Below are 12,013 nucleotides of genomic sequence, written 5' to 3'. Positions count from 1 at the left end.
AATTTTGTATGACATTTTGTCAGAATCTGTTCATATTTGATTGCTTTTATGGGTTCCAATCAATCTCTATAGAAAGCATCTGTGGTTACCACAGAAAATGATTTCAACTTCAGTTTGTAAAATCAAAGGAAAACAGTGTATACAGTAATGCTATTATAAGTCTATGGGGCAAGGCATTACACTGGAATAAGTGCCACAAGATATAATCCTTACGCTGGGATCACATCATGTCGGAATTACTGTAATTACGAGATAGCAACTCTTAAGATTGTAGTTGGAGCTGTTCACATCCTCGTCTTGAGAAATATATGGTTTCTAAGGGAATGCTCATAACGTCATGGATCCATGTGTGCGGTGGCAAATAATTTCATGCTTACATTAATCCACCAGCAATTGCAAGTTCAACAACAATGTGAATTTTTATTTCTTTTTTTACCAATCTTTAACTTGTAATTACAGTAATGCTGTGTAACTTGGAACATGGAGCATTGTTTTTATGGGATGCATATATTTTTACAACTCTTAATTTTTCCTGTGAACCATCTTCCCTCACAACCTTTTCATCCTGTATCTCTTCTGCTTTCCGTTCTCTCACTCTCCTCTCTCTCTCTCTGGTAACTATGTTGCGATCCATTCTGCAGGTATATTACAGAGTTTGTAAACCTAGGCAATGTGTCAGCTCTGCGCACATTCAGGGTGCTGAGGGCTTTGAAAACTGTTGCGGTGATCCCAGGTAAGTCCAGCATCCATCAGGGCCAACAGAGGGCGCCGCTCGCTGTCTCTGTTTTCACGCTCCTGTCTCTTCCTTCTTCCTCCGTTTGTTTCTCTCTCTTCTCCCGTTAGACAGGCTTGGTGGTAGTGGTGTGTCGTACGTGTTGTGGTGTTGTGTGTGTGTTGTGTCATGCCGTTTGTTCTGTGTGTGATCCTCCCTTGTTGCAGATATGTAACAGAGTTTGTGGACCTCGGGAATGTGTCAGCCCTGAGAACCTTCAGGGTTCTACGAGCTCTCAAAACTATTTCTGTCATACCAGGTGAGAACGCGTTTAAACACGAAGGCTGAGCTGCTTCCCACGCCGATGCAAACTATTATTATTACCAGTATTACTACTACTGTTATTATTTTTCTCTTAGTTTTTTTTTTTCACTTGACTTGCTGTACTTCTTCAAGAGGATGCTGCTGAAAGAATACTTTAATTTATGTTCTATTTATGTTTTAATACCCAAACGATCAAAAATGGTAGCGATACATTTTTGATAGGCTTTGCAGTCTGCAGTCAAATCATGGTAAAAACACATGCCTTCCAGAAATCTGTGAATTAAAGATTTTTATTTATTAAAAACTGTATTTGTTAACAGCGGCGCATTGTAAATATCAGCTGTTTTGACAAAAAGAAGTAATATGCATCTAGCCCTGCTGGAAAACCCATCTTAAGGTGCTAGCTGTGTTTTGTAACATGGTCACTAGTTTAGGTGGGCTAACAGCTGGCGAGGACCTGACTGAGTTAGGTATAACAATCTTGGTCAAAAGTTGGTCAAGTGGGTTTGTTGCTGATCCAAATAGGCGGACCAGATCAACTTAAGGAACTTGGACCAGGAATGAATGGAAACCAGGTGCCATGTTTCAAAAAAAAATTAAGTTGGTTTTAATTTGGTTTTGCAGCCGGGAGATCACATTTCCTAGTGTGCCGTTTAGTACTCTAGTATAGTACATTTAGACACAGAATGCAGTTCTTATTACATCCAACCCATGTATAAAAAATATATATAAAAAAACAGGATTGCAGCTCTGTGTTCTATATTCAAAATGTCCAGCCTTGTCTTTTCCTTGTTGTGTTGAGTTTAAGTTACAGTATCCTAACCAGACAAACATAAAACTCAATGTAGAAAATTGAAAAATATTATATGTGCATAGTAAAATGTATATGTGCATTTCATACTGTTCAAAAAGCTGGCATTGTTTGTCTTTTGATGAACATCCCTTTAGAGTTGTTTAAACGAAGCTGATGTGATGTGTCATGAAGCAAAGGTTTGTGGGTAGGGTGCTCTCTGAGACTGCCAAGCCTAGTTTGACACATTTCTGCTGCATGATGCTTTCGAAGACATCTGCTTTTTTAGTTTGTCTTTCTTTTATTCTGTTTTTTAACAAGTGGCTTTCCTCGAATTTCTGCATCCTTTAAACACATGTAGATTTGTGTATTTTTTATCTTTTTTTTTTTTTGGTAAAACTACTGTTTTGTAGCTCCCTCCCTATTCTTATTTCAAAGAACTCGGAGTGGAAAGTAAAACAGAGACATCAGAAAATTTAAGAACATTTGTGTGTATGTATGCATTGTAGCAAGGGGACGAAAAATCAGGAATAGCCAAGTTAACTCGCTAGTTTTCTTCTGCAGACTTTATGAAACATTCGCACAATTACACCCACCTACATGAAACATGTTTACATTCAGTATTGTCACACTGTATCAATTGTTGTAGACTTCACATGTGAGTATTTAGATTAGAGAATGACTTTTTTATTCACCTGGTTTCTCTCAGCTAAGAGAACCAATGGGATATGAAGACAGGGTTACACATTCTCTGGACATGAACAATTGTTTAAATGGATATTGACACCATGGTGATAAAGCAAAGATGATGATGTTGCTGCCTTCAGCCTTGGCGTTTAAATGACCTGCATGCCCTTCCTCCCCTTGCCTGTCCTCTCCTCTTCCTCTCTCTATGTTGGCTCTCTTCATACTGTTTGTGTATGACGCCGCTCTCTTCAGGCAGTGTTCATTTTGCTGATATGTGTTGAATATTGTATGTGTGTTTATCTTTTAAAGAGTCTCTCCAAAGTCCCTACACAATCTGTCCTTAGTAAAGTGCTCATGAGAAAACTGTAAATGTGCATTTTTGGAAATATATTTAGTATTAGCATCTACAACATCCAGTTCATTATATTTGCTGCCACTTCATTTGAAAGTCCTCTCACACATAAGAAGGAAATAAATGTATCAATATATACACCAATTTTTTTTTTTTTCTCTCTCAGATGATTTCCCTTACACATCAATGGAACTTGTGGACTTTCCCACTTAATATGCCGCTACTTTCCACATAAGTAAATAACAGAACACAAAATATTAAACTGACTTATTACCTCAAGATGACTCGCAGTACCTGCTGGACTGTGCGTTTGTTATCAGTCGTTGCCGATGTTGTCATAGAATAACAGACTTGTAGATGGCACAGCTGAAGAATCAGAAATGAGTTGCAGGGAGCTGTGTAAAAATTAAACAATGCATGGTTCTGCACTAAGGATGAACAGTGCCTGGTAACATAAAGCAGATGATGAATCTACTTTAAATATCACAACTATAACAAAGACACAAATTGGCGAAGCATATCTCACCCTCAGATACAACAGTACAACGGTGGGTAATGAAGAGAGACCACAGTGTATTGTGTGCCTCAAAATATTAGCTTCTGACAGTATGAAGCCAAACAAGTTGAGATGCCACTTAGAGACTTAACATCATGATTTTTACAATTCAACTGTCATGTGCAACACTACATTACACTAAAGCAGCATCTGTGCCTTCAAATGCTCAACCCGCCTCCTACAAAGTACAGAGCAGCTCAGTGTAAGAAGCTGCACTCTATATACTTTCTTCTGCTATTGATATGCTTTTAACTCTGATTGATGAAGCAACAGCCAGTAAACTGAAGGCTATTCCACTGTCAAACAACAAGCTACAGGAAGATGTAGAGGAACAGCTTAAAGGGCTAGTTCACCCAAATCTGAAAATTCTGTCATTAATTACTCACCCTCATGTCGTTTCAAACCCGTAAGACCTTCGTTTATCTTCAGAACACAAATTATGATTTTTTTTAATGGAATCTGGAGCTGTCTGACCCTGCATAGACAGCAACGCAACTGAAATGTCCCTATGTCCAGAAACGTAGCAAGGAGATCTGTGAATTAATCCATGTGACATCAGTGCTTCATCTGCAAATAATACAAAGCTACGAGAACGTTTTGTGCGAAAAAAAAAAAAAAGACTATTCAACAATTTATCTCCTCCGCATCACGCTGGTGCCATTTTGGTGAATATCTTAGCTGCATCATGCCAGAACTGTTTCCTACGTTGTTGTGATTTGATCTGAATGGAAACAGTGTATCAGCGTGACTCAGCTGAGATATTCTCCAAAGATATTCTCCATTCACAGATATCCTTGCTACGTTTCTGGACTTGGGGAAATTTCAGTTGCGTTGCTGTCTATGCAGGGTCAGTCAGCTCCAGATTCCATCGAAAAAAAATCTTAATTTGTGTTCCAAAGATGAACAAAGGTCTTGAAACGACATGAGGGTGAGTAATTAATGACATCATTTTTCATATTTGGGTGAACTAACCCTTTAATGATAAGATACGAGACAACCCATTTGCATGAAGCAGCTGACAGTAACAAAGATGGTTTAATGATAATATATAGTCAGGTTTTTTGATGCTGATAAATTGAGGGAGGATTTGCTTTTCTGCAAACTTGTAACTAAAAGAGCCACAGCATTTGAATTGTGCAAAATCATTGACACTTATTTGAAAGAGGCTGATCTGAAATTGGAACACTGTGTGATGGGGCTCAGGCAAATTTGGAGAAACGAGGAGGGCTGCATGCACTAGTAGTCAAGGATGTTTTCATGAATCTGCAGTGGACACAGTGTATGATGCACTGGGAGGTGCTAGAATCTAAAGAGATGAGTGCCATGCTGAAAGTTGTAATGCACGTTATTATTGTCACTGAAACTACATCAAAACAAGACTGGTCAATTTTTCCACTGTGCGAATAAATGGGATTTGGTCTCACAGTGTTTTTATCCCATTTGCTGTCGCATGGGAACATTTTATCCAGGGTTTTTTAATTGTGGGATGAGATCAAAATTTGCTCGGAGGAAGAGGGAAATGGACTTGCCCATAAGTTCAACAAATAACTTTCTCATGAAACTTGTATTCATCAGTGACATGTTTCAGAAGATCAATGAAATATATTTGAACTAAATTCTTGTGAACTAAATCATTCACAAGCAAACTGGAAGGAGGGAATGTAGACTTATTTGAGAGCTTGAAATCATTCATAGAGGTCGACAATCTGCAGAACACAGTAATCCCATCTATGACAACTCATATCTCTGCTCTAAAAAAACGTCTCCAGAGTTATTTCCCAGTGCTAATATGACTGGAGTTGAGACCCCATCAGTGAAACACCAGCTGCTGACTTGAGCGCAGTTCATTGATGTCACCTCTAATGAGGCTTCAGTTTAAGTCCAATACATTAGCTGCATTATGAATTGGAGCCAGAGCCCTGGAAGTACTCATTCCTTTTGCCACATCATATTTTGTGGCCTGGTGCTATCTTTTTGAGTTGGGTTTTTCTGGAGTTGAATAGTTGCAATCTCACAGCTGCATCCCATATTTGAGAAGATCTGCAGCACAAAACAAGCCCACCTCAGTCACTGAAAAGACTGTGTGACTAATACTAATTAATATCTACAGTTCAGAAATGTTCATTGTTGGGCAGAAACAAGTTTGAAAATCTGTTAAAAGCAGTGAATGATGTTACACAATAAAAACAAAAATCCTTGTTTGAGTATTAAGTTGTAATTACTGTGTTATTACAATGTTTAAAATATGATGCAAGCAAGGTCATGTCTGAGAGTGTCTTTATGTAGGTGCATGTAGGTGGGGTGCTTGAAAACATTTTTCTCTACAAAAAGGGGACCCAGAAGAAAAGTCTGGGAACCACTGCCCTAAAGAAATGGTTGAGCCATATCTACAGTAGGAATTAGAATGTAATAAAACCTCGCAACAACCACCAAGAACCCCTTAGCAATGCACTGGTGACCACCTAGAACTTTCCTTTTGTGCTCAAAGGTTTAGCAAACAAGTCTTCTCTTACAGTTTCTGCTAATGATACCTCAAATCATGACTAATGCTTACCTCATCCACTACTTCTCTTGGCAGACCAAATAAACTGCTTATACTCATAAACATCCACTTGATACCCCCTATCAACAAACTAAACCAGCCTAGGAACATCTTAGTAATGCCTGAGAAACCAGCTATCATTGCAACTACTCAGATCACCTTAGCAACCACCTACACCTCAACGCCCCTAGCATTGTGGTGGTGAGTTTTACACGGAAAAAACAGTCACATATTTCTCTAGAAAAAGTAAAAATTCAGTTTTTCTAACAAACTAATGTCAGTTTCTGATTTATTATTTGTAACATTTTTTGTTGTTGCAGAAATTGCAGTGGGGGATTCAGGAAGACTCAAACATTTAATATAATTCTCCTTTTCTTTCTTCTCCAAGAATTTATAAACTGAGATCCTTGTGTTGCTGTTGTTACTATTACAAACTATATATTACACAGGATTGACATTTCAGTTGTTCCCCAGTTTTTATAATGAAGTGGCATAATTTATAGTGATTCAAATTATAAATCAGTGTGGTATGCATAATTCCAAACTGATAGCAAACTGCACAAAGTTCTATTCACTGAGATACAGACAGTTTGTGTGCTGTTGTCCTGAGAGGACGGGAGACTCTTTAAGCTGCCTGTTCAGTGTAAATCATGGTTTTATATAAGCAAACTATTATTTATTATGATATGTGTGTGTAAGAAAGTTAAGGAAACTGGTGGTGTGATTGCTTGAATGGGTATTTGATTATGGATGTGATGCTGAAGTAATTGTTTTTGTTGGAAAAGTAAATTATTCTCTTTTTTTAAGTAGTTAAATACTTAAATACACACACACAGACACACAGACACACAGACACACACACACACACACACACACACACACACACACACACACACACACACACATATCTATCTATCTATCTATCTATCTATCTATATATATACATATTACTGTGGGAATCATAGGGGAAATTTACATCACAAAGTAAGACATGAAAGTGTTGCATCAAGAAAATGTAGAATGTGTGTGTAAGTATTATCACTTGTTCTGCAGACTGTATATTCCTCCTTGTGTTTGTCTTCTCAATTTCCCACAGGGCTGAAAACCATTGTGGGTGCTCTGATCCAGTCAGTGAAGAAGCTTTCAGATGTGATGATTCTGACTGTGTTCTGTCTGAGTGTATTTGCCCTCATCGGTCTACAGTTGTTCATGGGAAATCTTCGGCAAAAGTGTGTCATCTGGCCATACAATCACACTGAATCCTACCTGGCCAATGGAAGCAGGGGCTTTGACTTCAATGAATACATCATGAATGAGAGTAAGTAGGCAAAGCTTTGACTATGTAGGGTAGTTTCTAATACAGTTGCATCAAACAGTGCTGTCCTCAGCTTTTTTTTTAATCTCTATTTTTTTTAGCTTTTTATTTTTGTCTCTAAAGTTTGATTTTCTCTACAATACAGTTTCTCAAGAAAAGTTTTTACATTCTAGTCATATTAAAAACAAGAAGACTTGTTGATGATTTTAGATATGGTTTTCATATTTTACAAATCTTCTTTTCTCTCTCCTCTTTTCACAGAAAACTTCTACTTTGTGCCAGGCATGCTGGATGCACTGCTATGTGGAAACAGCTCAGATGCAGGGTGAAGAGTGAAAACATACACAGACAAACACAATTTTTTCCAATACTAAATTATCAACGATTATTTAATGTATTTTTAAGTCTAAATGATACAATCTAAATATTTATTTCCAAATAATTGCACACTTGATGTACTTTTTAATAATTTTTATTGTCAAGGTATGATCCATTAAAAACAAAAGCACAGACATATTTGTAGTATAGTGTGTTTGCATGTGTATTTGTGTAGACGGTGTCCGGAGGGCTATACTTGCATGAAGGCTGGACGCAACCCAAACTACGGCTACACTAGCTTTGACTCCTTTGGTTGGGCTTTTCTTGCTCTCTTCCGACTCATGACACAAGACTTCTGGGAGAATCTGTACCAACTGGTGCGCATTTATTCCTTGCACTCTCAGTTTTTTGACCTCACCATGTTGCTTGTTTATTATTTAAAATGGTTTCTAGTAATTATCTTTTTTTAAAAATGGTGTATTGGGTTATTTCAGTTCAAAAAATGGAAATTCAGTCCATTCAGTCCAAAAAAAAAATGAAAGTATATTTATTTATTTATTTATTTTATTCTAATTAAATTTTATTTCAGTTTTAGTTGTAGTTAATTAAGTACATCAAGCTCAACTAAATGAAAATGAATAATGCTGCCTTGGAAACAAGCTGAAATAAGTTTTTAAGGTTTTTTTCTATTTTATTTCAGTTAACATTTTATTTTATGGTTTTAGATTTAGTTAACTATAATAACTCTCTAGAGAGTTGTAATTTTGGGGTGAACTGTCTCTTTTATTCTTGGTAGTCTGATCTAATAATATGTCAAGTAGGAGTGAATTCGTGGATGATATTACTTTCCATCCTTGCTTGCTAGCTAGTTAGATGCTAACACAATGTTTTCATTTTATTTTTATTTAGAAACAAAGTACAGTAATAGAGTTGACGGAATAAATATAGTTTCTTGACATTTGTTTTCTCAACGTTTTTTTCTTAGACTCTCAGAGCTGCTGGGAAGACGTATATGATCTTCTTTGTACTGGTGATTTTTGTGGGATCGTTCTACCTGGTGAATCTGATCTTGGCTGTGGTGGCCATGGCTTATGAAGAACAGAACCAGGCCACCATGGAGGAGGCAGAACAGAAGGAGGCTGAGTTTAAAGCCATGCTGGAACAGCTGAAAAAACAACAGGAGGAGGCACAGGTACACAAATATATGGACATCACAAGCAAAACTTCCTTGCGGATTTTTGCTTTTATGTTCATCCTCTTTCTTGTCCGTTTGTCCCTCATCACTAGGCCAATGCTATGGCAACCTCGGCAGGTACAGTATCTGAGGATGCAGCAGAGGATGACGGAGGAGGGCATCTGTCCCGCAGTTCCTCTGAGGCGTCCAAGCTGAGCTCCAAGAGTGCCAAGGAGCGAAGGAACAGAAAGAAAAAGTGGAGGAAAGAACAGGAGGAGAAAGGTGATAGCGAGAAGGTGGTAAAGTCAGAATCCGATGACGGCAGCAAGAGAAGCCGCTTCCGTTTCAGAGACAACAGGCTTGGGCGGAAGGCCTCAATCATGAACCAGGTGAGAGTGGGGTTACTTCCACAGAGGCCCCCAAAAATATAATTTTCACATGATCCTATGTGGTATATGATATGTCTGGCTAGATAAAGATTGCTATAAAGCTACAATGAATTTCATGAAGCGTAGATTATCATTACGTTCATTCAGACTGGAGTAGATGGATAGAAGAGATGTTGTTGTTTGTTGTCATCATAGAATTGTTCTCTTTTTGTTAATTCGAGAAGCTATTGTACGGTGGCCATGAAGTGCAAAACAGATTACAATTATGAAAACAAAATAATAAATTACAAATGCAAATGCAAATCTAAAAAACAAAATAACAATTCAGAAAACACAACAACAATCCAGAAAACATTTTAACAAGTCAGAAAACACAACAAGAAATCTGAAAACAAAACAAGTCAGAAAACACAACGAAAAAATCAGACAAACCGGAAGAGGTAGGTATTAGTTTGAGACCAAGCCATTGGTTTGGGATTACTCACCACTGACTGGACGAGAGATCTGTCAATCAAAGTATACAAAAAGAACAAGCCGAAAAACAACAGAGTCATGTTAGAAAGTTCGGAGATGGTCTTAAAGTAGTTCATACAGAGTTTTATTCCATTTAATTTTAATTCAAATTATTAAATGGAGGCCACCTTATTTGTACAATAAAGCCCTCCCTACACCTACCTTAACCCTACCCTATACTTTATTTTCACCTTTTTGATTATTTCCTTAATTTTTGTTGAAAATAAATGCATTTACGATGTGATACGAGATTTGAAAAGGGAGAAAAAAAAAGTTTAGCAAAAAGTGGGATCGACCCGGGTCAATCGCGTCAAAAAGCCATGGGCACACGCTTAATCACCTGCACCACTAAAGCTGACTAAATGCCAATATGGCAGGTTATTTGCACAAAGTATAAATAGACACTCCGTATGTTTTATTACATAGTAAGCACAATTCATACAATACATTTAAACCGAGCTACTTTAAGACCATCTCTGAACTTTCTACCACGACTCTGTTTTTCGGCTGGTTCTTTCTCTATACTTCTCTATACTTCTGGGATTCTCTATAATCCCAAACCAATGGCGCTGTCTCAAACTATACCTACCTCTTCCGGTTTGTCTGATTTGTCATTGTGTTTTCTGACTTGTTTTTTGTTTTCTGATCTGTTGTTGTGTTTTCTGACTTGTTATTTTGTTTTTGAATTTGTCATTGTGTTTTCTGACTTATAATGTTTTCTGATTTGTTGTTGTGTTTTCTGAATTGTTATTTTGTTTTTTAGATTTGCATTTGTAATTTGTTATTTTGTTTTCGTAATTGTAATCTGTTTTGCACTTCATGGCCACCGTACTATTGAACTTTTTTTTGTAATTTTAAGTATCAATATCTATATCAAGATATAGTTTTGACTATTTATAGAATATAACTCTCCGTATTCTTTTAAACTTACACAACAATTCTCAATGCCCAGCAAAACCTTAATTAATTCAGTAGACATGTGATGTATCTTCTGGGAAGATGGACCAGAAATATGTATGACTCATCTTGCATTACGACGTATTAATATATCGTTGAGTAAATTGTCCTATAGAATAAGATCCCCTCCCCCTTAAACATCAATACCACCTGCCATCAACTAGCAATAACATTTAGAAAATTACATGTAGCAAAATTTGTCTGTTTTCCGTTGAAATTCACCATGCATGTTTGTTTGATAGACAGTATTTTATTATTAGCATTAGTAATTTAAAGCTCATTTCTACAACTGTGCTCTCCAATTATACTGCAAAGATTATTTGCAATTTGTTACATTGCAATAACAAGCGGCTATAACCTGTTTGCTATCACAGCCCAGTAGAGCCCAGCCCAGCCCTTGATACTACTGTTCTCTGCTCTGTGCAGTCGCTACCACCTTCCGCTGAGTCATCGTCCATATCACCAGGGTGATTAGACAAAGTGCTTCAGCCTTACACTCAAAGATCAGAAGAAGAGGAAGTGCTCTTGCTCTGTGCCCATCTGTCTATCGCTGTAATTCTTTCCATCTCATTCATTGTCTTGCTTTGGGCAGCAGCTTATGGATTTATGATTGTACATTTCTCTTTATATCTAAAAGCTCAGTTAAATAACTCAAAACCATGTCAAACCTAGTGCTTTTGAGCTCTTTTATTTGATCCCACTGTCATCTGTTCATTTTGTCACCTTTCTCTGGTTTACAGAAGAATGTTTAGCTATTCTGACGGCAGTAGGAATGCCTGTTCAAAGTGTCATGAAACCCCTGTTTCAGCAGTTTTTTCACACCGACAATTTGAAAAGACTTCCAAAAAGGGGCTGTGTCACTGTGATAAGGTGGGAGCGTAAAAAAAGAGAGATGGGATTGCATAAAAAGGGGAGTTCCATTAAACACATAAAGACAGCTAATTTGCATATGGCAATGCAACACACATGCGCACACACAGTGAGATGGAGAATGATGCAGAAAGTAGCAGTTTAAACGCACACATTTTATTTGCAATCTGATAGCGATAGTCCAGAGTATCAGGGCTGTCGCTAGTGGGTTGAAAGGTGGTGACGATTATAGGGGCCTACGGCTGAGGGGGGGCCCCTGGTGATCTCTGGCTGAGGCCAGCCTAAAAAGAAGCTCAGGACAGTTGACAGGCCACTGCTGTTCATCATTATGAAAGTTTATCATTTGCACGTGTTTTTAAACCTTGCCAATTTAAACATTCAAAAGAGTTTTAAAGCATTTAAACAGAAGAAGCAGAAAAACTCAACTGAGTACTCCCGCGTCATGTTTGGTACACATGCAGAGAGCCACGTTTCACGGGCAGCAACACCGAACCGAGCTCTCCTTCGCATCCTC

At 37.7% G+C, this 12,013-nt stretch overlaps 1 protein-coding gene across 6 annotated transcripts in view; it reads left to right on the top strand.

Annotated features, from left to right (window-relative positions):
• Nucleotides 1-12,013, top strand: part of scn8ab (sodium channel, voltage gated, type VIII, alpha subunit b) — a 52,665-nt gene that overhangs the window by 12,301 nt on the left and 28,351 nt on the right. For 3 of the 6 annotated variants that reach the window (XM_042726177.1, XM_042726179.1, XM_042726174.1), the window contains exons 6-11: nucleotides 642-733; nucleotides 7,060-7,281; nucleotides 7,540-7,603; nucleotides 7,832-7,973; nucleotides 8,582-8,788; nucleotides 8,884-9,159. In XM_042726177.1, the coding sequence (XP_042582111.1) occupies nucleotides 642-733; nucleotides 7,060-7,281; nucleotides 7,540-7,603; nucleotides 7,832-7,973; nucleotides 8,582-8,788; nucleotides 8,884-9,159 (1,003 nt within the window). Of the gene's footprint in view, nucleotides 1-641; nucleotides 734-939; nucleotides 1,032-7,059; nucleotides 7,282-7,539; nucleotides 7,604-7,831; nucleotides 7,974-8,581; nucleotides 8,789-8,883; nucleotides 9,160-12,013 lie in introns of all 6 variants that reach the window. The other 3 variants (XM_042726180.1, XM_042726178.1, XM_042726175.1) reach the window with 1 other exon arrangement.

Source organism: Cyprinus carpio, chromosome B6 (assembly GCF_018340385.1).
Source record: "Cyprinus carpio isolate SPL01 chromosome B6, ASM1834038v1, whole genome shotgun sequence".
Taxonomy (NCBI): domain Eukaryota; kingdom Metazoa; phylum Chordata; class Actinopteri; order Cypriniformes; family Cyprinidae; genus Cyprinus; species Cyprinus carpio.
Note: the sequence above shows the minus strand (reverse complement) of the source record. Positions and strands in the feature narration are given on the sequence as shown.